We start from the raw sequence: 26,618 nt of genomic DNA, 5'->3' as shown, positions 1-26,618 counted from the left end.
TAACAATAACTTGGCTATATACAAGGGGTACCAGTACCAAGTCGACGTGCAGGGGTACAAGGTAATTGAGGTAGACATGTACATATAACTAGAAATAAAGTGACAGAAATAGTAACAGCAGCATATGTGATGCAGTCCAGCGTAATGCTGTTATTTTGTCATGAAATTGGAATCATTATCAAAACGATATTGTTTTGTGTGTTTACAGATTTCACAACCTGCAGGTTGCACAATAACAAGATGCTAATGATTTTGTTTGGCTTGCTAATCCATTCGTAATGGCCTGAAGGACATTCATGCTAATGTAGAAATGTGTTCTGTGTGAAATATTGATGTTGTTGGAAGAAACTTGTTTTCCCACCCAGTCAAACTGCCTTTTGGGATTCCACCCATGTGGCATCAGAGAGTAATGTAAAAACTGGGAATGTTAAATAACACAGACACGCCTTACTTCCCACTGACTTGACCAAACTATTGATGATGCAGATTATTTTAAAAGCACTACAATAACCCATGTGGGCGTGGTAGCTGTGAAGACAGCCAATGACTGACTGTACAAGGTACACACAGAGACCTATGTGTTCCTCATAAAAAAAGCCAATACAAAAGCCGATAATAGCCTTCAAAAAGAGCAAAGAGGACCAAGAAGGGGCTTGTGAGGCTGGAGTCGTGGCGGTCGATGGGCTCAGGGAGACAGGTCAAAGCATTAATGGGAGAGAAATTAAGAGGATTTCTTCTGTGGCTCCGTCTAAAGCTCTCTTTGTCAGCTCAGAGAGATCAGGACGCTACGGGGAGAAAATCCATCCCTGCCTCCACTTTATATGTCAAACCACAAACCCCATTTAATAATATCCTCCTTGAGATGACATTGAAAGAGAGACGGCTGGGTGAAGGCTTGAGGCTGGTGTAGGTAATACTGTACTGAGCACCTACCATAGGTGAAGACAGAAGGGTGAAAGCGAGACTAACGTTACAAATTGTCTGTTTTCAGCGGAGACCTACTCCAAAATTAGCATGAATAAATTAGTGCTAATAAATGAGGGTGAAAAATGTGATGATGCATGGCAGTGCTATATGCTGATAAATATTTTTCTTAACTTCTCTTGGTGACAAGGTGCCAGACTATTTTCTAGCTCTAGATATACTACTAGATGCGTGGAGAGAAACAGAGAGCGCTCTGGGGATGGACTATGAGCTTGTAAAAAAAATGTACTGTACTGTACAGTACTGTAGCTTCTGCCTGTATTCTTAACATCAAACAGCTGTGTTGTGTCTATTACCTCAAATAACAACCCCCTGTAAAATATAGCTATTGTTCTGTCCTTGTTTCAAACTCTCCGTGTGAAAAGTTCTGTGACATTTCTCTCCTAGAACTTACCTACACTAATCAATGCCTGTGACACTGCTCTTGCTGACCTAAACTACACCAATCACTGCCTACAAACTCTAACAGGATATGAGGTCCAGGAGGGTGAACCTGAGAACTTTGGAGGGAGATGTTTAGAGGAAGATGATTGGAGGGCATCAAGCAGAGTGGGAAGCATCCTTACCTCGTATTGGGTGATGAGACCATTGGGTTCCACTGGCTCCTCCCACTTGAGGAAAATCATGTCCTCCAGGGGGGTGAAGGTCAGCGATTCAGGGGCGATGCCACCGGGTACTATTGGAAATAAGCAACAGGTCAGGAAATTGAAGCTGTAATATCATGGCAAGCATCTCATAATGTCAATATCATATTCAGTGGTCAATGTCACTGAGTCTCTCTTACAATGTTAGCTTCAGAACTGAGAATTCTGCACCATGTAGGACATACAGGACTATATGTTGTGTTAACCATAGTGCATATAGTCAGGGGCAATCAGAGAGTGTACAAGCAAAGAGAATAGGAGATGATTGACGGATATAAAACCACTGAAGTAGAGTACTCACTATAGTAAATAACAAGTACTTACAGTCAATTCAGACGGATCAGATTCATACTATCATCATGATGGTGAGGTTCATATTACGTGATAAAGATATTACTTTGAGCACCGAGTCTGACAGTGACATGATATAATTACTGTACAACACTGGACAAAGCATTTCTATTGTACCATGAGTCTTATGCCTTCAAAATACCTCAGTGGAATAGTGGTGATTAAATGCATCCTCCTCAGATAAATGGTGAATGCTGTTAAAGCTCTGTCTGGCTTGGACACCAGGGGGAAACCTGGCCTAGACACATCCCTATAAAAACAATGCTAACTGTTTTTATAGTATCCTCTGTGCTCTGTGGTTTTCTATTCCAGACCACAATCCCCATTAGTCTGTGTGTGTAGAGTGCAGGGTGGAGGGGTAGTTGGGGCTAAAGCAACAACCATTCAGCGCTGTGAGGAAACAGCTGAGTCTGGTGTTATTTTGGTAGTGACAGAGTTTGGAAAGAGAGTTCCTGATTAAAAGCTTTTGAAGGGTGTGTTTATAATTGACAGGTATCTCTTTTTTTCTCTTTCTCTCTCCCTCGCTTTTTCTCTCATTCTCGTTCGCTCTCTCACACTTTTTTTTCTCCCTTTGGTGTGAGAACAGTGCATTTGTTTAGTTTCTTTTTAATGGAAAAATGTATTTGTCCTTCAGCCAGGCATCTGCAATGCACAGAGGCAGCTGTTGGCTGCCTTGGCAAAAAAGGAATATATTGGGAGATATGGGGGGAAATCCGTTCTTTCTGGCTTACTAGTGGGCCTCAGATATGATTATTAATATTTAATTTTAATTTGAGAAAGGAGACGGATCCTTCGGTATACTGATGCAGCCTCTTTGAGATGGTCACAACGCTTTTATTCAAGTCTACTGAGACACAACCGTATGGGAAAGGAGACGGACAATAATAGTTATGAATCCCTTCAATCAAACTGTAGCTACTTGTAACGTCTGCTTCCAACTCACACCCCCAAACACATAGATCCCCTGAACACAGCTCACTTTCCAGCCCACACTCTCAAACACCTAGATCCCCTGAACGCAGCTCACTCTCCAGATCCCAAATCACCTGGATTCTAATCACCTTCTAATCACACACCTGTATGTCATTATCACACACTATTTAGTTCAGTTCTTTGCACTCCATCACTGTGATGTAATGTTTGTTTTGTGACACACATCTTTCAGAGCTCTGGGTTTCCCGTGATTTACTCCTCCCGTGTATGATAGTTTTGGCCTGCCTCACTAACAACACTTTTTGCTTATCCCCTGCCTGTACTTTAAGCCAATCGGATTTCCTGTTATCTACTTATTGCCTGATCTCCCGGACTACGTTACAAGCCTTTTCCCTGCCCGTACGGTTGCCCTTTGGACCCCCTGTGTATGACCTTCTGCCTGCCCCTGGATGCCCCTGGACCCAGCTACCTGCCTCCTGTGTATGACCTTCAGCATGCCCCTGGACCTAGCTACCTGCTTCCTCCTGTGGTCCTTTGCAATAAACACCTGCTGCGTCCTGAGCTTGAAACCAGCTCTCTGTCTCCCCTCGTGTTCTTTACACTACTGATGTTGACTGACCCAGTGTTATCAATCCCAACTGTATAGATAGCTAGATTGTTTTGCCCATTTGAACAGCACAAATTTTGTTCATTTGTTAATTCCCTCCTGAGAAAAGTTTTGGATGACTCCCTAGGTACTTTGAGTTATTTTGGTCTCACAGAAGTTTCACCACTACCTAAACAGACAGACACCAATGTGATCAATGAACAGTCTGTCACTAAAACATTCAAGTGTTTCTTACAGATCTCTGGGAAGCAGGGATTGAGAAGGTAGACAGCCATGTGAAGAGGTTGGATGGCAGCCAACAGACCTTGCCAGGCTATCAGGTACATCTAAAAGGACTGATATAATGTACCAGCAGTGTACAGCAGACTCCACACATTTTTGTGAATAGTAACCAACAACCTGAACTGCGGCCTGACAAGACTGGAGTATTGCACCACTGAAAAATATTATTTTCGCATTAGGGCACTCTAACACAAGATGGTTCCTATATCATTCTACTTTATATGAATATGTGCCCTGTATGTATCAGTTCCTTTTTATGTCTCAAACATTCTCCCATGTTATTACGGTTTCTATGAATATGTACCCTGTATTAGCACATATGTCTACAACATTCTCTCATCACTTACTGTCCTCTTCAGTCTGAAAGGTGACCTCCCGACCTTCCTTCTTGCCCTCAGGGTTGGCGAGCGCCAGACGGACCCGGATGGAATGGTAGGCCGGCAGGTCGCGCAGGGTGAAGCGTGAGGCATTGTGCTCCACCGCCAGGCACTCGCGCACAGTAGTGTTGTGCCCGCCACCGCCCCCTGCGGTGGCATAGCGGTAGCACAGGGACACAGAGTAGGTGTGGCAGCGGGTCAAGTTGTAGGCCAGCGTCTCCCACTGCAGGGTCAGCTGCCTGGACTGAATCTCTGAGGCTGTGAGACCTCGCAAGGCCCGTGTTGGTTCTAACAGAGGGAAGGTGGGAGGAAGGGAGGGAAAGGAAGAGAGAGAGAAGGCAAGGTTATCAACTAGGTCCAGGTCTTCTTTTGAAAAACATATTTTTATCTCAAGAGACTAACCTGGTTAAATAAAGCTGAAATAAAAACTGTTTAAACACAGTGTAAATTACGAAATCTTTACGTTTTAATGAAATCCTTTAGTAATAGCCCTGATGTTCCCATGTGTGACAAGTTCTGACAACGTTCTCTCGGTCACGCCGATGTGTTGGAAGCTGTTCATCCAAGCTAGGTGGCGCTACCATGTCCCATCATTGAGGTCAACAGTTTTCCTGCCAGAGAGAAACTGTGGGCGCGGCACACTCACGTCCCCCGCCAGCCATGCACGGACTAGTGCCAATTACGCTAATTAATGGGACAGGCTGCGGGTCTCTGTCACACCCCCGCCAGTTCCCGCCTATGTGTCAACTAGAAAATTGAGTGTCCGCTATAGTTCCATGCCCAGAGGCCAAATTCAGAACCATAAATAAGAGCGCTGTCCAAGGGCATTCAATTCCGTCAGTATATTTTTATTGCTGGGTCATTTTGACAGGCTGCTTGTTTTTAGCAGTCACCCAGTTACTTCTGGTCACTGCTGGGTTTGGGGTCAACCCTGTTTCCTTTGACTCAAGCAGAGAGAACTACAGCCTTGTCTTTCTACTCCTCCCTCGGCATAGACCGATAGAGGGATACAGAGATACTGAGAAGCCTCTGTGCCTTCAAGCACAAGCCAGTCAGTGTTGCAGTAAGAGATACAGGCTACAGGGGTGAGCCAAGGACAATCTCAGGCACATTCTCTAACACATTACCAATGGAGGCATTTGTCACATCCCATTATTAACACAATCGATGCCTTTTTGTCAAACAATATTCCACATAATGTATTGTATTGCTTTGTTCTTTTAATAGGGATTTGTGACTAATGGCAGAGGAGAGTGAGAGTGACAGAGGAGATATGGAGCGGAGGGCTCAGCAGTGAGAAGAGTAAGGTTATATCAGCCAACGTCTTCATTCCTGCACTGACTATAACACTCAAAGGGATTCTTCTCTCACTGCAGTTATTTGTGCTGAGGACTAAAACAATGGAGCTAATGCATCGATGAGCGAGAGAAAGCTTAAAGGAAGAATGGGAGTAATCAAGGGAGATGGATTTAAAAGGTGCTCTCTCTGAATATGCAAGGAAATATACGAGCACAAACAGGCACATGCACACACACACACACACTAACGCACCACTCAAAAGGTTCTCTCTTCTATTCATCTCTTCATCCCTTTCTAATAATTATATCTCTCCCTGAAGTTGATCCATTTATCCCTTTCTATTCATTATCTTTCTCACTGAAGCAGAATTTCATGACACTGGCAATCTATACTTAAGCCCCTCCACAGTCACCTGTTTACTTTCCAAATGTGTTTTCTGGTATCTCGGTCTAGAAGGAAACATGACCACTGCTTCGTTCTGAACATCAGTTTGTGACAGCAGATACATATGTGGTCTGGGTAATAAAGTAGTGGTACATTAGACGCGGCAGGAAATGTTAAAACAATTGTTCAATTTGATTGAGGATTGTCTTTATGGTGTAATGGATAGTCTGCACAGTCTCAAAGCTAAATAAAGAGAGGCTTATAACTGACGAGCTGATGACAAAACCACCGAAGAGGCCACAGTGTGCCCATTGTGGATTTTCATCAAATTTGACTTTTGGGCCAACACCCTTCCCCTTGCCCAGTCTATTTGTCTGCATGCCACATTTGAATGTGTGCGGCACACACTCCCTGTCAGCCTTCAGAGAGGGGTTGCAGAATCCCCAACATGGCCCAGAGTGGCATGCTTGTTCCTCACGGCATAGAAGTGAGAGGAAAGGAAGAGCTTCTGGTTTATTACCCCCACCAATACTGATTCATGAGATTACCTGTGGACAGGGTTGTCCTTGGCCTGGGTTGGTGCTGAGCTGTGGAAGGAGTCTGTGGAGACTTAACCACAGGGGAGATGGGAGATGAAGGAGGCCTGCCATGATGGACGAGGAAGACGAGCCATGAAAGGGATGAGCACACTGTAATGTTCCTAATTTTAGTCAGGCACCAGTATGAAGCCCCTCGCTCGGCAGAGAGGTTTGGTGGCAGGGGGCTCTCCAGAAGGCTCAGTGACCCAGAAGCAGGTGGAAGCCTATTAAATAGGTTTGGAAATAACTTGTCTCCTCTGTGATTTACTTGAGGGGCTTTGAGCTACGATAATGCAGCCCTGCTGATAATCACAGTGATGGCTCATCAAGCACACCTGGCTGGCCATCAGAGGCGGGCGGAGACCATGTTCACATTCACGGCCATTAGTTTTACAGCACTCACAGGAGAACGCCCGGGCTCCACTATATAGGTCAGCGCAAGCCAGGAAGAGAGGCGTTGTTTCCACGGAACAGCAGAACATACCCAGTCCATGGCAACACTGTTTTTTGGAGAATAAAGTAACTTTAGTCATAAGAACACCAAGAGGGTCCAAGCCCCCCCCGTCTGTTCACTCTGGTAACTAGCACACTCCCAGAGATCCCCACTGTGACAAGACCATATATTTCCTCATGCTTAGACCTAAGCAGCCCAACAAATTTGAGGAGGATCATAATGCAATGATGACGTTTGGGGTCAGTGTGGATTCTGGACCAGATGGTCTGGGGGTTGGGTCAGTGGAACTCAAGGGTGTCCAGGTGGTGATTAGAGACTTCTGGAGGGTGAACGGGGTGATGGAGAGGAGTATCTGAAGGTGTGTGAATCAGGATCAGGCCACCAACAGAACAAACAAGTAGACACAAAAACCTAACCCTTATGTTGTGAAAACAACAGCTGGGGAAATTAAAGGGCAAGAAGTCAGGCTTTGATATCTGAGACAGTTATTTGGAGTCACAATTGGTATGAAAATTATCTGGAGGAAATAAACATGACAGACAGGATAAAACAGTGCGTGCATAAAACAGTGTGTGCATCCTCTCTCACTTCACAACTATAAAATTCCCTCTCCTCTTTCCCTGTCTATCTCTTTAAAAAATATTATAATTTTTTCCTTGTGTATCCTTTCTCTACTTCCTCTAATTTTTTTCCTGTGTTTTTGAGTGAGAGCTGGCTCTGGGCTCTCTATTTTACTGATGAATGGCTGGTGTCTGTGGCTATTGGGAAAAGGGAGTGTGCTTAATGTGTCATCAGACAGGACATGGAGGCTGTGGTTGGTGTAACAGGGAGGGGGGGGGGGGGGGGGAGAGATGGTTTGTGGTGGGAAGAGATCGCTGGGCATATTAAAGACTGATGACTGTAGGAGACATGGGACAAATGCCCACAGGAAATAGGCATGAATTTTGTGGTTGAGTGTGTGTGTGCTAGTTGTTTTCTTCCAGCAATTTTTTTTTTTTTTTTTTTTTTTTTTTTTTTTACAAAGACCACCTCTCAATCTCACAGAAGGGTTTCAGTCTGGAATACAATTTGGCCACATTATCACCACAGTCGATGGTCTGCTATTCCACTTTTCAAATTCAATAATATAATGAAGCAATTACTCTGAGATTAAATAAAGTATGAGCATCTAGCTGTTGGGCATCTGTACTTTGAATAGTCTGAGGAAATATCCTCTCTAAAATGACCAAAAATATGAGCGTTTCTGAGGTTTCGTAGGTAAAATCCACAGACGAAGCAAACTGCTTGTAGAATGATGCACTTCCCTCTATTTATCAAGACTAGAAACATTTCAGTTAGACCAAGAAAACTAGAATGATCTTACAATAAAATGTGCAAATCAATAAAAAAATGATGGTAAGACTTAATCAAGGATTTGCAAGTGGTTAATAACATGTATTACCAAACTATTCTGTGTTACCAAACACTGACAACTATGAGAATGTCACATACTGTAAAAGAATATCTAGACCTTGCCACACTGCCCAGACCCTCACCTGCACACTTAGTCCTGCTGATGAGGGGTGGTCCGGGTGGTCCGGTGCCGCCCTCTCCGGGCCGGGTCAGCAACACACTTATGTGATACTCCGTGTCTGGGTCCAGGTGCCACAGCTTGTAGGTGACCATGTTGACCCCATGGACCTCGGACCAAGGTGATTGGCTGGCCCGGTACTCAATCTCCTTCCTGATGATAGGGCCATCTCCCAGGATGGAGTTGGTGTTGAGTTGGATGATCAGATATGTGGAGCCCGCTCGCAGCAGCTGCGGGGGCGCAATAGGGGAGGGGGGAACTGTGGGAAGAAGACAGGGTAGGAGGCTGTGAGGTTATTTAGATGTTATTTTTGCTTCTATACACTGTAGCTGTATCTATGTGACATTTGAGGACTATCTTGGTCAGAAGCGGTTGAACTGCATTCCACTGTCCTTCAAAATACTATGTACTATTGCAAATCAGTCTTATTACAACATGCTTATCAGCTTTTCATACTTTTACTCCATCTACAACCTTCAGGTTTGTTTGAGCCCCCCACCTTTTTTTTGCAGATCAAGGGTTCAAATAGCAGATTGGACACACCTATTAATAGCGCATTAACGAGCCATACATGAACATAGCAGATAACCGCGAGTGAAAAAAAACAGCTGTGCATATGGTCTGAGGAATGTGTATGATCTCAGAATACAAGCTCTCTTAATTGAGCGATGTGTGCCTCCCGCTGGCACCATAATTCATGCAAGATCTTCACAGAGGAAGTCACCATGATGAAAGAAGAGAACCAAACATCATTCCGAGGACAAGTTGCCAAAGCATGATTCATTTCAGAGGCCACCGTCCGAATGTCACTTACAGCAGACTCTCTTAGCCACTGAGAAATTACACAGAAATGTGACTGTGTGAGGGGAAGAAGGGAATGCAGAAAAATGAGGACTAAGAGCGATAGATAGTTCAGAGTTAGATCTGTGGCTGTGACTAATCCCTGATTCCTGCAGAGGTGCCGGTGTCTGTTATGACTGTCCTCTCAGAGGGCTCTCGTCTCTATTCCTGCCTCATCCCATGGACACTTCCATGGAGCACGTACAAACTGCAAGAAATCATGCAAGCCTCACAAGCCTCTGGAAGCACAGGGAGACACTGTATATTGATGTAAATTCACCTCATCTCACATCAACAAAACTCCCTTACTGTACTTTCCCAAGGATTCTTCTATAACTGGCATTATTCATTACTGTTGCATTTCTGTTTTCAGCACCATTTTGTGCTTAGGAACACAAACCCAGTTGACTGTATCAGCTGGAGGTTTGTTAACATAGCTTTCTATTTACTTATGTACTTGCTCAATGATTATTACTTTTCCGAGATCCCTGAAAATGAGTTTATCGAAACATGACAACTGATATGATACATCTTAGCCAAAAACACCTCAGGGGTGAAACTCCACAAAATGTGTTCTACATTGCAGGGACAGAACACTGTCCTCCATGGGCCTCTTTGCAATTGACATGATTACTTTGTGCATGTAATCTATGGGCCAAATGGGGAGCACTTGTGGGATCTGAAATTAGTTGATCAAGCTAATTAAAAGGCTGATTACCCTCTCGTTAGCGGGGGCAGTGGGGGAGGACTGTTTATAAAAGCCTTGTTAAGAGGCACGCACTGCAGTCCCTGTGAAATACAACACAGCGTATGAGTTATGGCCCTGTTGCAGAACGGCTATGCATCAGTTCTCAGGAGTCAGGACAGAACACGCCATGCCAAAAATAACCCACATATTCTGAATTTAAAAAAGCTTTGGCAACAACCATGTCACTACTATAATGCTACTAACAATTCTAGAGCTGAGAATTCTTTGTACAGTTTTCTATGGAGCTGAGCACATTACTTGGAGATTGTATGGCCCTCTGTCTGTGAATTGATTGAGGCTGTTGCTTACTGGCAGACACCGTGTGAGCTCAGTGCTGGTCTGGCAAGGGGCTGTGCTCTTATCCACCAAATGGTCCGTATCACTAAATCCATGCTGCCACATCTAGCAATTGATTAGATTGGTGCTACTTCACAACCCCCCCCCCCCCCCGTTACTTATTCTCTCTCCCCCTCCTCTCCTTTTTCTTACTCTCTCTCTCTCTCCTCTTTCCCTCCCTCTACCACCTCTCCCTACTTTCAAGGCCTGTTTCAAGAAGTGATGATGCAAAGGATATAAAGCACTAGAGGAGACGAGTAGAATAGGACTTCTCCATGTCCTTATTTCCCTCTCCATCTCATTCCTCTGGTTTAGGGATTAGGGCCTGGCGTGGCATCAAACCCTCCTATTGAGCTGTGTCATCAAAGAGCTGTCAGAGCAGTGTCAGGCTCTAGGGTTAGAGTGAGTAATGGGACTGAGGTTGGGCCATCTGCAGAGAATGATATGAAGGGGCAGAGATATTGGATCAACATTGGTGTCCAATAGATCAGCTCTCCAACACTGCTCTACTGATCAGCCTGGAACAGTATTATTATTATTTACCTTTATGTCAACAGGGAAGTCATATTGAGACTAAAGTCACTTTGACAAATGAGCCCTGCACAATACAAAAACAAGCACATATAGTACATCAGGCAAACATAAATATAGACAATATACACATGGCTGCAGGAAGCCTAGTGGATAGTGTTGGGCCAGCAACCGAAAGGTTGCTGGATTGAATCCCCGAGCTCACAAGGTAAAATTATGTCGTTCTGCCTCTGAGCAAGGCAGCTAAAGACGGCTGCTAGAATCTGAACTAGAACCAAAAAATGTGATCATATTACTCCAGTGCTAGCCTCTCTATACTGGCTTCCTGTTAAGGCAAGGGCTAATTTCAAGGTTTTACTGCTAACCTACAAAGCATTACATGGGCTTGCTCCTACCTATCTTTCCGATTTGGTCCTGCGTACATACCTGCGTACATACCATACACGTTAGCTACGGTCACAAGACGCAGGCCTCCTAATTGGCCCTAGAATTTCTAAGCAAACAGCTTGAGGCAGGGCTTTCTCCTATAGAGCTCAATTTTTATGGAATTGTCTGCCTACCCATGTGAGAGACGCAGACTCGGTCTCAACCTTTAAGTCTTTATGAAGACTCATCTCTTCAGTAGGTCCTATGGTTGAGTGTAGTCTGGCCCAGGAGTGTGAAGGTGAACGGAAAGGCACTGGAGCAACGAACCGTCCTTGCTGTCTCTGCCTGGCCGGTTCCCCTCTATCCACTGGGATTCTCTGCCTCTAACCCTGTGACAGGGGCTGAGTCACTGGCGTACTGCTGCTCTTCCATGCCGTCCCTAGGAGGGGTGCATCACTTGAGTGGGTTGAGTCACTGACATGATTTCCCTGTCTGGGTTGGCGCCCCCCTTGGGTTGTGCCGTGGCAGAGATCTTTGCGGGCTGATATCCCTCTAGTGGTGGGGGGGGGGCTGTGCTTTGGCAAAGTGGGTGGGGTTATATCCTGCCATTTTGGCAAAGTGGGTGGGGTATTGTCGGATGGGGCCACAGTGTCTCCCGACCCCTCCTGTCTCAGCCTCCAGTATTTATGCTGCAGAAGTGTATGTGTCGGGGGGCTAGAGTCAGTCTGTTATATCTGGAGTATTTATCCTGTCTTATCCGGTGTCCTGTTTGAATTTAAGTATGCTCTCTCTAATTGTCTGTCTGTCTGTCTGTCTGTCTGTCTGTCTGTCTTTCTTTCTCTCTCTCTCTCTCTCGGAGGACCTGAGCCCTAGGACCATGCCTTAGGACTACCTAGCCTGATGACTCCTTGGTGTCCCCAGTCCGCCTGGCTGTGTTGCTGCTCCAGTTTCAACTGTTCTGCCTGTGGCTATGGAACCCTGACCTGTTCACCGGACGTGCTACCTGTCCCAGACCTGCTGTTTTCAACTCTCTAGAGACAGCAGGAGCGGTAGAGATACTCTGAACGATCGGCTATGAAAAGTCAACTGACATTTACTCCTGAGGTGCTGACCTGTCGCACCCTCGACAACCACTGTGACTATTATTATTTGACCCTGCTGGTCACCTATGAACATTTGAAAATCTTGGCCATGTTCTGTTATAATCTCCACCCGGCATAGCCAGAAGAAGACTGGCCACCCCTCATAGCCTGGTTCCTCTCTGGGTTTCTTCCTAGGTTCTGGGCTTTCTATGGAGTTATTCCTAGCCACCGTGCTTCTACACCTGCATTGCTTGCTGTTTGGGGTTTTAGGCTGGGTTTCTGTACATCACTTTGTGACATCAGCTGATGTAAGGGCTTTATAAATAAATTTGATTGATTTGACTGAGTTAACCCACTGTTCCCACTGAGTTAACCCACTGTTGTATGTGACAATAAAACATATTTTGTTTTTATTTATAGTATCCATATACATATTTGGAGTAACAATTATTGTATTCAAAGGATGTGCTTTGCTTACGATAGCGCATGCATCATAGTCTATATCAGTGGTTCCGAAACGTTTTATAGTCCCGTACCCCTTCAAACATTAAACCTCCAGCTGCGTACCCCCTCTAGCACCAGGGTCAGTGCACTCTAAAATGTTGTTTTTTGCCATCACTGTAAGCCTGCCACACAAACACTATACAATACATTTATTAACATGAGAACGAGTGTGAGTTTGTCACAACCTTGCTCGTGGGAAGTGACAAAGAGCTCTTATAGGACCAGGGTACAAATAATAATAATAATAATAATAATCAATAATTTTGCTTTTTGTTAACTATCTTACATATAAAACCTTATTTGTTCATTCAAAATTGTGAATAACTCACCACAGGTTAATGAGAAGGGTATGCTTGAAAGGAAGCACAACTCTGCAATGTTGGGTTGTATTGGAGAGAGTTTCAGTCTTAAATCATTTTCCACACACAGTCTGTGCCTGTATTTAGTTGTCATGTTAGTGAGGGCCAAGAATCCACTCTCACATAGGTGCTTGCACGGGCATCAGTGTCTTAACAGCGCGATTTGCCAAGGCAGGATACTCTGTGCGCAGCCCAATCCAGAAATCTGGCAGTGGCTTCTGATTAAATTCAATCTTCACAGAACCGACAGTTGCAATTTCAATGAGGCTCTCTTGTTCAGATATCGGTAAGTGGACTGGAGGCAGGGCATGAAAGGGTTAATGAATCCAGTTGTTTGTGTCATCCGTTTCGGTAAAGTATCTGCGTATTAGCGCACCCAACTCACTCGCTATATCACATTTGCCATTGTCCGTAAGCTTGAGTTCATTTGCATACAAACAAATCATACAATGATGGAAATACCTGTGTGTTGTCCTTGTTAATACAGAGACAAAGAAGAGAACCAACTTCGTAATCATAGCCTCAATTACAGTGGGGCAAAAAAGTATTTAGTTAGCCACCAATTGTGCAAGTTCTCCCACTTAAAAAGATGAGAGAGGCCTGTAATTGTCATCATAGGTACACTTCAACTATGACAGACAAAAAATACTTATTTTCCACCATAATTTGCAAACAAATTCATTAAAAATCCTACAATGTGATTTTCTGGATTTTTTTTCTCATTTTGTCTGTCATAGTTGAAGTGTACCTATGATGAAAATTACAGGCCTCTTTCATCTTTTTAAGTGGGATAACTTGCACAATTGGTGGCTGACTAAATACTTTTTTGCCCCACTGTATGTCCTGCACATTGAATATAGTTGTGGAGAGTCCCTGTAATCCTAGATTCAGATAATTCAGGTGAGAAAAAACATCACCCAGATAAGCCAGTCGTGTGAGAAACTCCTCATCATGCAAGTGGACAGACAAGTGAAAATTATGGTCAGTAAAGAAAGCTTTAAGCTCGTCTCTTCAAAAAAAATTGTCAATACTTTGCCCCTTGATAAAAGCATTACATGATTGCTGTCCATGTCATTGTATAGTGCAGAAATAAACAGGTTCAAAATCATATCAAATTGTATTTGTCACCAACCAGCTGTATGTTGATATTGTCGTTGCTCAGCCACGATTCGGTGAAATATAAGATATTACAATTTTTAATGTCCCGTTGGTAGGATATACATGCTTTCAGTTTGTCCCATTTATTTTCAAGCGATTGAACATGTGCTAGCAGAACGGAAGGCAAGGGCAGATTAGCCACATGTCGCCTGATCCTCACAAGGCATCCTTATCTCTTTCCACGAATCCTATGTTCCCTTACCAGTGAATCACAGGGATCTGGGCCTGGTCGGGTGTCCGTAGTATACACCTCCCGTCTGACTCATTAAAGAAGAACTCCTCGTCCGAGTTCAGATGTCCAGCAGCTCTTTTTGGTCATAAGAGACGGTAGCAGCAACATTATGTACAAAACAAGTTATGAACAACGCAAAAAAATATAAAAAATAGCATGGGTGGTTAAGAACTGATAAGACAGCAGCCCTACCCTCCGGCACCATCTTCACCTTGCTTTAACAAAGTTAAGCATTTTCACTGTAAGTGTCCAAAACGTCTTTCAAGCTCGCAGGCATTCCCTTGCAGCAAGAGCCTCTCAGTGGATACTGCAGTGTACCTAAGTGGCGTTGGAAGCAACTGCTTGCACTATGTCTCCCTGTCATGACTTTTGTACCATCAGTACAGATACTAACACCTCTTGACCACCAAAGTCCATTTGATGTCACAAAGCTGTCCAGTACTTTAAAAATATCCTCTCCTGTTGTCCTGGTTTCCAGTGGTTTGCAGAAGAGGATATCTTCCTTAATTGAACCCCCATAAACGCAACAGACAGTTGCCAGGAGCTGTGCCAGGCCCGCCACATCTGTTGACTCATCCAGCTTTAACTCATAAAATTCACTGCCTTGTATGCGAAGCAGTAATTGTTTAAAAACATCTCTTACCATGTCACTGCTGAGTGTCGTGAAACAGTGTTGTTTGATGAATGCATTGTCTGTATAGTTTTCTTGTCCTTTTCCCTCAGCATTGTCCCAGCTATATCCACGGCAGAAAGAATAATTAAGTCCTCCACAATAGCATGGGGGCTTGCCTATTCTAGTCACTCAGTAGCTCACCACATAAGACACTTCTAGCCCCTTCTTATTAATGGTATCTGTTGCTTTTATTCATGACTTACTGTCTTAATTCTCACTCAAAAAACTCCTGTGGCTTATTTTTCTAATTGGCATGTTTTGTTTCTAAATGTCTGCGCAAGAGTTTCATCGAGTTGTGAGAGTACTTTTGCACATATAACACACTGTGGCTGAGGAAAGGCACTACTCCCAATATAAGTGAACACCAAATCAATGTAGTTCTCATCATATTTACACTTCTTTGATGGTCCAACGTCCCGGTCTGTTTGATGCTTTCCCGGGTAAGGGGGCAGTAGCTCTTCGGCTGCATCAGATTCACAACTGTCAGTGTCCATGCTAGCTGGGCAAACAATAAATGTAGAATTACTGATGCTAGCACTGGATGTGCTCATGGAAGCAGAACAACTTGTGTCGTCGACAGGTGCAGGTGTAGTACTGCTGGTATGTGTCTATGGACACAGGCCTTACTTTTTTTAACCATTTATCAATTTTCGAGCAAATGGAATGAGCAGCAGCTACATTTGCCTACATACGGACTGTTAATGGAATTCCCACGAGAGAGTAACGGTTAATGTGATTGGATGTTACTTATTTGACTAGGCTACCTGTATTTGTTATTTTGCTGAACACTAGATGGTTTAATTTTATTTTTGGTAGTGAAACGAGGCTACTCAGGTGAGAAAAAAAACATAAAAATGTATAGCCCATTGGAAAATATAAATGGACTGTTTTAAAATGTAAAAAAAAAAAAAGATAGATATAAAAAAATTAAATGAATTTTCTATGTGAATCACATTTTTATTTGGCGTACCCCCGACCACATTCCACATACCCCTGTTTGGGAATACCTGGTCTATATGATAATATCAATCAAGCATTTCAATGTGTTGATTTAATTATACCACAGCTGAGAAGTGTGTGGGATGTGTAAATTTATGACAGATTATGTAAATGTTCATTTTCAACATTTACTGCTTTTGCTAACACAAAGTAACATAACTAAATCAGCTTTATTCAGTTCACCTTTGGTTCATAGACCTAGAGTACAGGGTCTTGAGAGATCCTAGCCTAGACCCCACTGACTGACGGCGAGCGAATTTACCTTTGACGATGAGCTCAGCGAAGTTGGAGACCCCAGAGCCCCTGGAGGACTGGGTGACACATCGGTACAAGTCCTGGTCGTTGCGCTGCACACTGTCCACCTGGAATGATGCCACAAAGCGCCGGTGACTCAGGTGCTTGACCAAGGCTGTAGCGATCACGTCCCCACTGTGCCTCTGGAGAGAGGGGACAGAAAAAACAGGATGGGTCAGATATAAACAAGCACACTCACAAACACATTCTTGCACACAGACACACAGCTGCAAACAGTATTACTTCCATTTACCGCCTTGCCCCAACCTGGGCTTGAATCACATCAACAACTGCCTCCCATGAAGCATCGTTACCTATCGCGCCACAAAAGCCACAGCCTTTGCAGAGCAAAGGAAACAACTACTTCAAGGTCTCAGAGCGAGTGATGTCACCAATTGAAACACTACTAGCACGCACCGCTAACTAACTAGCCATTTCACACCGGTTACACTCACCCCCCTTTGACAACCTTCTCCACAGCAACCCCAGCAGCTGGGCAGAGCCCAACTGAGTGATCCAATGTAAGAGTATTGCTTCCGTCCCTCTCCTTGCCCCAACCTGGGCTTTTACCAGGGACCCTCTGAACACATTAACAACTGCCTCCCACGAACCATCGTTTCCTATTGCTCCAAAAAAGTCTGTGGCCTTTGCAGTGTAAGGGTAGTGCTGTAGCAGTCATGACATTTAGTCAGCCGGTTATTTTCATGTAAATAACTGCATCTCAAGGCCTCTACGCATACAAGCAGCATACAAGCCACTGGTGTGCTCCTTTGGAACGTCTACATTTTAAAAAGTCTAATACATCCATTAAATATACACTATCACAATAAATCCATCATTTATTTTTTGGCAGCTCTAAAGACAACCTTATGATATGAAGAAAATAAATTTTTGCACCATGCCATAGGCAGTAGGCTAGTTCATTTAGGAGACAAGATAGTCCTGTTTCATTATTTTATATAACATGATTTTCTAGTAAGAAGGATATAATTCCCATTTCGGAGTGGCTATATTGAGCGTAAAAGTAACCATTTGAACCAGGTTCTATACGCTAGACTTATTTGGCAACTTTAGTTGTGAATGATACAAACCTTAGAATGTCTTTGAAATCAAAACATACAGGATATGGGCTGCATGATGCTACTATAGGCTATTGAGATCTGTTCCTTGCCTCGGGCTGTCCTCTCATCAAGTGATCACCCATCAGACTATTCTAACACTTTGCCAGTTGGTCAGCGCATGCTCGGAGTACACATCCTGCTAATCCGTCTGGCCCAGCGGCCTTGTGAATGTTGACCCGCCACATCGGCTGTGGTCTTACTCACACCGGCTAAAATTTGTTTCTATTGAAAATGGCTCATTATCAAATGGGCGGGAACAGGGCCAGGAGTAAAAATACATGTCATCCGTATGCACTCAAATAGAGAATGGAGGTGTGTTGCCACAGTTCGTTTTTCAATCATGCCAGGTAAGTTACTACTCTGGTTTTATAGTAGAGCACGTGCTTAATATGAGCAGCTGAGGAATAAATACAACGAACACAATTGTATCTTATCTATGGCAATTTGAATACACAGAGATACCGTGATGAGATCCTTAGGCCCATTGTCGTGCCATTCATCCGCCGCCATCACCTCATGTTTCAGCATGATAATACACGGCCACATGTCGCAAGGATCTGTACGCAATTCCTGGAAACTGAAAATGTCCCAGTTCTTCCATGGCCTGCATACTCACCAGACATGTCACCCATTGAGCATGTATGGGTATGCTCTGGATCGACGTGTACAACAGCGTGTTCTAGTTCCCACCAATATCCAGCAACTTCGCACAGCCATTGAAGAGGAGTGGGACAACATTCCACAGTTCACAATCAACAGCCTGATAAACTCTATGCAACTCTATAAGGAGATGTGTTGCGCTGCATGAGGCAAATGGTGGTCACACCAGATACTGACTGGTTTTCTGATCCACACCCCTACCTTTTTTTTTATGTATATGTGACCAAGAGATATATCTGTATTCCCAGTCATGTGAAATCCATAGATTAGGGCCTAATGAATTTATTTCAATTGACAGATGTCCTTATATGAACTGTAGCTCAGTAAAATCTTTGAAATTGTTGCATGTTGAGATTATATTTTTGTTCAGTATAATAACACTTATTTCACTCCCGCACCGTTTGAGGAGCACGCAGCCTTGCTGCGCAACAGGTGATATTCCACCGAAACTCAGTATGCCATGGGCTCTCCAACACACTGTTTTCACAACAAAACATATTTTATTACATTCTTGACAGCCCCTCTCTTTGTGCTTTCTAGAAAGGAGAGAGAGGAGATGGAAATCACACCCTGGCCTAACCAAAATAGAGAATAAAGGCCTCTATGGCCAGGGCGTGACAAAAGCCTCTATGGCCAGGGCGTGACAATACTATACAATACTTATATTCTCGTTTGGAGCGTAGCATAAGGTAACCAGTCCAAGTAGAACGCATAATAATACAGTCCACACTCAAAGACAATTATTATAGAATGACTTACATTTTGGAGTGTAGGCTAGACCAATTATGTTTTTCTGCCGTGCGTAATATGCAGTTGGCTTTTAAGCTATGTTTTGTATAATGGCACAATCATTATTTTAATTCAGGCTTTTTGGGGGGGGTATTGGGCTCATACACTAAGTGTATAAAACATTGATCGTTCCATGACATATACTGACCAGGTGAATCCAGGTGAAAGCTATGATCCCTTATAAATGTCACCTGTTAAATCCAATTTAATCAGTATAGATGAAGGAGGAGACAGGTTAAAGAAAGATTTTTAAGCCTTGAGACAATTGAGACATGGATTGTGTATGTGTGCTATTCAGAGGGTGAATGAACGGGCAAGACAAAATATTTAAGTGCCTTTGAACAGGGTATGGTAGTAGGTGCCAGCCGCACCGATTTGTGTCAAGAACGGCAATGCTGCTCTTGAATGGCAGGGGACATCCCTCTGTGGTAAACATGTACAATTACATTCAGGTATCCTTTAATACAAACAAATGAAATCGTGTCAAGATAATAATGATTATGAGAGCAATGTTGGTTATGAGGGCCATTAGTTAATTCAGCGCAGGTGCCGGTAGTCAGTTAGCACCACCCAGCACTCACACAGTCCTGCAAAACACTACGGAGCCAATACATTTAAATCCACATGAGTAGCTAAAAGTGCATGCCTGGTGGGCTTAATGTTTCACCATGTTTCTAATGTGTCGTCTGGCAGATGAATAGCATGGGGTAGGCTTTCATGTTTTGGTACAGAGCAAAAGGAAACGAAAGAGAGAAAATGACTCTGACACCAGTGCTCTTCAAAGTCAGAATATACCACGGAGAAGGAGTGGGCGTGACAAAGGTAGAGAGAGAGAGCGCAGGAGAAAAAATAACAAAAACAAAAGAGACTACTGGTGCTGGGAAAGAAAGCTGCAGTAGCGATATTGTTGAATGAAAGGAGGTATCCCACTAAACCCTTCAAGGCATTTCTCACATTGTTCTTTTCCATTATCACCACAAGCATCCTTCAAGCCTATAGTCTCAACAACAGGCCACCTTGAGCCTAACATTAGTCTAACGTGTAGGCCAAGGTATTTTTCAGTGTGTGAAATAGCAGGCTTGCCTATCAACACATTCTTCTCTCTCTTTCTTTTTCATTGAAAAACAACAGAATCAGTCTCAGAGAAGACATTGGCCCGGGGCTCTCTGGGAAGCAAGTGGGATGAGCTAGGCCCCTTCTCTGTTCGCTTGGATGACTGGATGTGTGTAAGTCTTTGTGCTGTCCAAAGCCACAGTGGACTTGTCTGTATGTTTGTAAACTCTTGAAAGCCACAGACCACACAAGCCCCAACTGTCACAAGTAAACACCCAAACTCTGATTAGGGTCAAGCAGTGGCAACCAGTCTGGTCTGGTGGTTATACCAAAAACAAACCAAACCCTCAATCATAGACTTCAGTGTCTACTTCCCTTGGCTTACTTCTTTTATCTATTTAGATTTTTCTCCCTCCACAATAGGATATTAGGAAAATCAGGTTAATCAAATAAGCCTGAGACGGATTATGTAAACTATCAGGCTGGAGCGAATTACTGAGAAAACTACCAAATTATCTGTTTAGTCTGGCAGGAGTTGGCATGGTGAGACTGGGTCGCAGCTGGTACACACAGCAGATGCAACAATCAAATGAAAACAACAAAACAACAGGGAGGGGAAGCAACCTCATCTAAAATGGCAGCCGTGACACCCAGTCATGTATCTCCTCATGCTGTTTGGGGAAGGCAGGCATCGAAGAGCCTTGAGGACTTTTGTTATTGCGAATGTTAGTGCCGTTATGACAGCTACCTACTGGAGGCATCTGTCCTTGTCCTTGTGATGTGACATAATGGTTTGTTTGATATCATTCTCACTCGGATGTTAAAGGTTTTGTAACGTTGAAGGAAGGACACCCTCCCACTACTTTGAGGTCTCAAAGTTGAAGACAATGTTGTGCCTTGCGCCTCAAGGCTTGCATGGTGTAATTAACACATACTGTGGTGGTGGTGGTAAGTCGTGGATGTGTGGCTGCCTGGTAATTGCTGTGAGAGACAGAGCCTGGAAACAAAAGACTATCACAATGCTCTTTGAAACCTTCCATCAGGCCTTCATACGTAATGTTTTTAAAACCAATGAATGTTATTCACTCAGACATGCACTGCAGCGGCCTTCCTGACCTTCAGAGGGATGGAATTTGCATGAATAAAGCATACAAGTGGGAAAAAGGGATATTAAAAACAGAGCCCTCTATTTGGATAAAGGAAGAAGGCTGTGAAGAAAGTAGAGCACTGTGAAATCATGAGCAAACTGGATTTTGAAAGGTGCTGGGCTGGAGAGTCTTCAAGGCTGGTGCGTAGCATTAAAACTCCCCACAATGCTCTGCTGAATTTAAATACAAACACAAGCATGTACAGTGCCTTGCGAAAGTATTCGGCCCCCTTGAACTTTGCGACCTTTTGCCACATTTCAGGCTTCAAACATAAAGATATAAAACTGTATTTTTTGTGAAGAATCAACAACAAGTGGGACACAATCATGAAGTGGAACGACATTTATTGGATATTTCAAACTTTTTTAACAAATCAAAAACTGAAAAATTGGGCGTGCAAAATTATTCAGCCCCCTTAAGTGAATACTTTGTAGCGCCACCTTTTGCTGCGATTACAGCTGTAAGTCGCTTGGGGTATGTCTCTATCAGTTTTGCACATCGAGAGACTGACATTTTTTCCCATTCCTCCTTGCAAAACAGCTCGAGCTCAGTGAGGTTGGATGGAGAGCATTTGTGAACAGCAGTTTTCAGTTCTTTCCACAGATTCTCGATTGGATTCAGGTCTGGACTTTGACTTGGCCATTCTAACACCTGGATATGTTTATTTGTGAACCATTCCATTGTAGATTTTGCTTTATGTTTTGGATCATTGTCTTGTTGGAAGACAAATCTCCGTCCCAGTCTCAGGTCTTTTGCAGACTCCATCAGGTTTTCTTCCAGAATGGTCCTGTATTTGGCTCCATCCATCTTCCCATCAATTTTAACCATCTTCCCTGTCCCTGCTGAAGAAAAGCAGGCCCAAACCATGATGCTGCCACCACCATGTTTGACAGTGGGGATGGTGTGTTCAGGGTGATGAGCTGTGTTGCTTTTACGCCAAACATAACATTTTGCATTGTTGCCAAAAAGTTAAATTTTGGTTTCATCTGACCAGAGCACCTTCTTCCACATGTTTGGTGTGTCTCCCAGGTGGCTTGTGGCAAACTTTAAACAACACTTTTTATGGATATCTTTAAGAAATGGCTTTCTTCTTGCCACTCTTCCATAAAGGCCAGATTTGTGCAATATACGACTGATTGTTGTCCTATGGACAGAGTCTCCCACCTCAGCTGTAGATCTCTGCAGTTCATCCAGAGTGATCATGGGCCTCTTGGCTGCATCTCTGATCAGTCTTCTCCTTGTATGAGCTGAAAGTTTAGAGGGACGGCCAGGTCTTGGTAGATTTGCAGTGGTCTGATACTCCTTCCATTTCAATATTATCGCTTGCACAGTGCTCCTTGGGATGCACTCGCTTTTAACGGACCTCTGAGACTATCACAGTGCAGGTGCATTTATACGGAGACTTGATTACACACAGGTGGATTGTATTTATCATCATTAGTCATTTAGGTCAACATTGGATCATTCAGAGATCCTCACTGAACTTCTGGAGAGAGTTTGCTGCACTGAAAGTAAAGGGGCTGAATAATTTTGCACGCCCAATTTTTCAGTTTTTGATTTGTTAAAAAAGTTTGAAATATCCAATAAATGTCGTTCCACTTCATGATTGTGTCCCACTTGTTGTTGATTCTTCACAAAAAAATACAGTTTTAAATCTTTATGTTTGAAGCCTGAAATGTGGCAAAAGGTCGCAAAGTTCAAGGGGGCCGAATACTTTCGCAAGGCACTGTATATAATTCAAAGACACTGACCCATCGTTTCAAGTTTCCCTCTTTAATGGCATGACTACAAATACACTTAAAGTAGAACTCAAAAGTGCTGGTATTCCCAAAGAGACCTGCATTCAAATAGTATTTGGTTTCTTTGAAATACTTTAGCTGCGCTTGATTGAGCTTGTCTGGCTCAATGGAACCAATTCAATAGCTGAAAATGAACCCAAAAGTGCAAACCCACCTGCCACTCCAGACAGACTCAATCAAACTCTCAAAAGTATTTGAAATAAAATAAATACTATGGGTGTGCCCCTAAATCCCCACTGACCTCCAGTAGGAACTTCTCAGCTTCCGATGCCCGGCCCGATGCCACACACTGGAAGGTTGCATTCTGCCCAGCGTTGACTTCCTCATCTCCCAGCCGGGAGAAGTGGGGCGCCTTATCTGTTGGAACAGAGTGAGAGAGCAGAAATCAAATGACTGCTGTGCCGTGACAGACAGCTAATCCCAATGTTGGCCAGGCAGACCAACAAAATAAATGCTTTTATTTAAAATACATTTTACGAAGTTATGTGTGGCAAAACACCCACTTCCTTCAATTTCAGGGTTATGCAGCTATACTAGGGCTCCCGAGTGGCGCAGCGGTCTAAGGCACTGCATCTCAGTGTAGAGGCGTCACTACAGACCCCGGTTCTATCCCGGACTGTATCGCAACTGGCGGGGATCAGGAGTCCCATAGGGTGGGGCAAAATTTCTGGGGTTGGCTGTCATTGTAAAATAAAAATATGTTCTTAACTGACTTGCATAGTTAAATAAAAAATTAAATACTACATTTCATGATTTCTAAAGAGCTGCAGTAAATTATCATCATTCAGACTTTGTTCCAGCTTCATTGCCAGTGTGAAAGTATGAAAATGTCACCGTCGGCAGCTTTTCACATTATACGACAAAGTAATTCAAACTTTCATGTTAAATTAGATAAAAATCAGAGACTAATTGTCTCCCATTAAGGACCTCACAGCTGGTTGGAGAAGGACTCATTGACATACTGACATATTGCTTGTTCTCTCCCTTTATTGTCCTACAATAAACTCACAAAGAGAAGTCATCCAATACACAACTTATAAATGAATTGCGGCGGCTACTATTCTCGACAACCTTTCACTGTGGCGATAGGTCATAACACAGGCATCAACGGAAGTTAAGTGAACATCCTTTAACCAGATCCCCAGACAATTCCGAAATCAGGCTCAAGAACATTGTTGCTGATGAAAGAGCAGCACTCTTCTAATAAGAACCCAGCTTGATGCATCGAGCTCCGCAGTGAGTGTGGGTTCCTCAGCAGCAATCCCACCCAGCTACACTGTGATTAACACTGGAGCTCTCCTGCTCCTCCACAGCTCTATGAGACAGACTTCCCGCAGAGCCTAACCACTGGGTTAGAGCCTCCAGCACAGGCTCTCACAAAACGGAGGACAACCCAACGGAGACAGGATACGTTACTTTAGTGGTGGAGTAGTAGTGAAATCAAAAAGAGGGAGGCGAATGTTTCAATTCCTGCTCTTCCATGTTCAGTGTTTCATTACATTGTTGCTTTCTGGGAGAGAGAGAGAGAATTTGTTGATCTACTTTGTGTAAATAGGCAGGGGGGAGAGGCGGAGATGCGTTTGTAGTCCACAGGTGGTCATGTTTCCCATGGACGAGTCCCCCGTCTAAGGTTAATTCATAATTAATCGTAGCTATGAGCCAGCATAAACAAACACAACAATGAATGTGATAAAAAAAACTGGGCCTTCTGTTGACTAAAAAACTTGGTAGTATAAATGTGTCAGATCACATCCCGGGGACTCTTTACCATGATAAATATTTAATTTGACTGCTACACTGGTTTCAGAGTCAAAGACTAGGACTATGGAGACTACAACAGAAATGTCAAGCGTGCTTAGCAGTTTCAACCAGAATTTGCAAGAAGGAAGGAGCTTGGTGGCTTTTCTTCTTTTTTTTCTCTCCGCTTTTGTCTCCTTTCCTTATGACAAATGGTGCAGGCTGGCCGTGTGCCACCATAGACAGTCTAAATTATTTAATGGTAGCACTGGGGGTGCGGGGTGTAGAAGATACCATCTGCTCTCCATGGGAAACGCGGGGAACCACTGGGTGGCTAGGCAGAGACACAGTCAGCATCTCTGATTGAAATCCCTTCCAGTCTCCATGGCACGTGGTGTCTATAAAATGATACAGTAGAAACTATACTGAACAAAAATATAAACGCAACATGTAAAGTGTTAGTAATATTTTTCATGAGCTAAAATAAAAGTTCCCAGAAATGTTCCATAAAAAAAGCTTTTCTCTAAAATGTTTGTTTGTTTACATCCCTGTTAGTGAGCATTTCTCCCTTGCCAAGATAATCCATCCACCTGACAGGTGTGACATATCAAGAAGCTGATTAAACAGCATGATCATTACACAGGTGAACCTTGTGCTGTGGACAATAAAAGGCACTCTAAAATGTGCAGTGCCACAAGTTTTGAGGGAGCGTGCAATTGGCATGCTGACTGTAGGAATGTCCAACAGAGCTGGTGCTAGAGAATTGAATGTTCATTTCTCTACCATAAGCCGCCTCCAACATCGTTTTAGAGAATTACAATCAACCAGCCTCACAACCGCAGACCAAGTGTAACCTCGCCAGCCCAGAACCTCCACATCCGGCTTCTTCACCTGCAGGATCGTCTGAGGAGTGTGCGCCCCTGCCGCAGTCATGTGAAATTCATAGATTAGGGCCTAATGAACTTATTAAATTGCCTTATTTCCTTCTATGAACTGTAACTTTGTTGCGTGTTGCGTTTAAAATGTAGTTCAGTATACAAAAATCCACGCAAAAAAATTATCCTCCAATTACACGGTACCGAAACCCTCATGACAAGGAAAAGAAAAGCCCAGAGTATAACCTCACCTCAAGCACAAGTCACTTATATCTACAATTGAAGTTGGAAGTGTACATACACTTAGGCTGGAGTCATTCAAACTCGTTTTTCAACCACTCCACACGTTTTGTTTACAAACTATAGTTTTGGAAAGTCGGTTAAGACATCTACTTTGTGCATGACAGAAGTCATTTTCCAACAATTGTTCACAGACAGATTATTTCACTTATAATTAACTGTATCACATTTCCAGTGGGTCAGAAGTTTACATACACTAAGTTGACTGTGCTTTTAAACAACTTGGACAATTCCCGAAAATGATGTCATGGCTTTAGAAGCTTCTGATAGGCTAATCGACATCATTTGAGTCAATACGAGGTGTACCTTTGGATGTATTTCAAGGCCTACCTAAACTCAGTGCCTCTTTGCGTGACATCATGGGAAAATCAAAATAAATCAGCCAAGACCTCAGAAAAACAATTGCAGACCTCCACAAGTCTGGTTCATCCTTGGGAGCAATTTCCAAACACCTGAAGGTACCACGTTCATCTGTACAAACAATAGTATGCAAGTATAAACACCATGGGACAACGCAGCTGTCATACCGCTCAGGAAGGAGACGCGTTCTG

General features: G+C 43.5%; 1 protein-coding gene across 3 annotated transcripts in view; it reads right to left on the bottom strand.

Moving 5' to 3' along the window:
• LOC139395256 (protein tyrosine phosphatase receptor type Ub) overlaps positions 1-26,618 on the bottom strand; it is a 343,039-nt gene that overhangs the window by 138,000 nt on the left and 178,421 nt on the right. For all 3 annotated transcript variants that reach the window (XM_071142903.1, XM_071142905.1, XM_071142902.1), the window contains exons 5-9: positions 23,397-23,512; positions 16,554-16,728; positions 8,429-8,722; positions 4,149-4,466; positions 1,551-1,660 (exon numbers count right to left, since the gene is read on the bottom strand). In XM_071142903.1, the coding sequence (XP_070999004.1) occupies positions 1,551-1,660; positions 4,149-4,466; positions 8,429-8,722; positions 16,554-16,728; positions 23,397-23,512 (1,013 nt within the window). The remainder of the gene's footprint in view (positions 1-1,550; positions 1,661-4,148; positions 4,467-8,428; positions 8,723-16,553; positions 16,729-23,396; positions 23,513-26,618) is intronic.

This window comes from Oncorhynchus clarkii, chromosome 3 (genome assembly GCF_045791955.1).
Source record: "Oncorhynchus clarkii lewisi isolate Uvic-CL-2024 chromosome 3, UVic_Ocla_1.0, whole genome shotgun sequence".
NCBI classification, from domain to species: domain Eukaryota; kingdom Metazoa; phylum Chordata; class Actinopteri; order Salmoniformes; family Salmonidae; genus Oncorhynchus; species Oncorhynchus clarkii.
The sequence above is the reverse complement of the archived record's forward strand: the minus strand, read 5'-3'. Positions and strand labels throughout refer to the sequence as shown.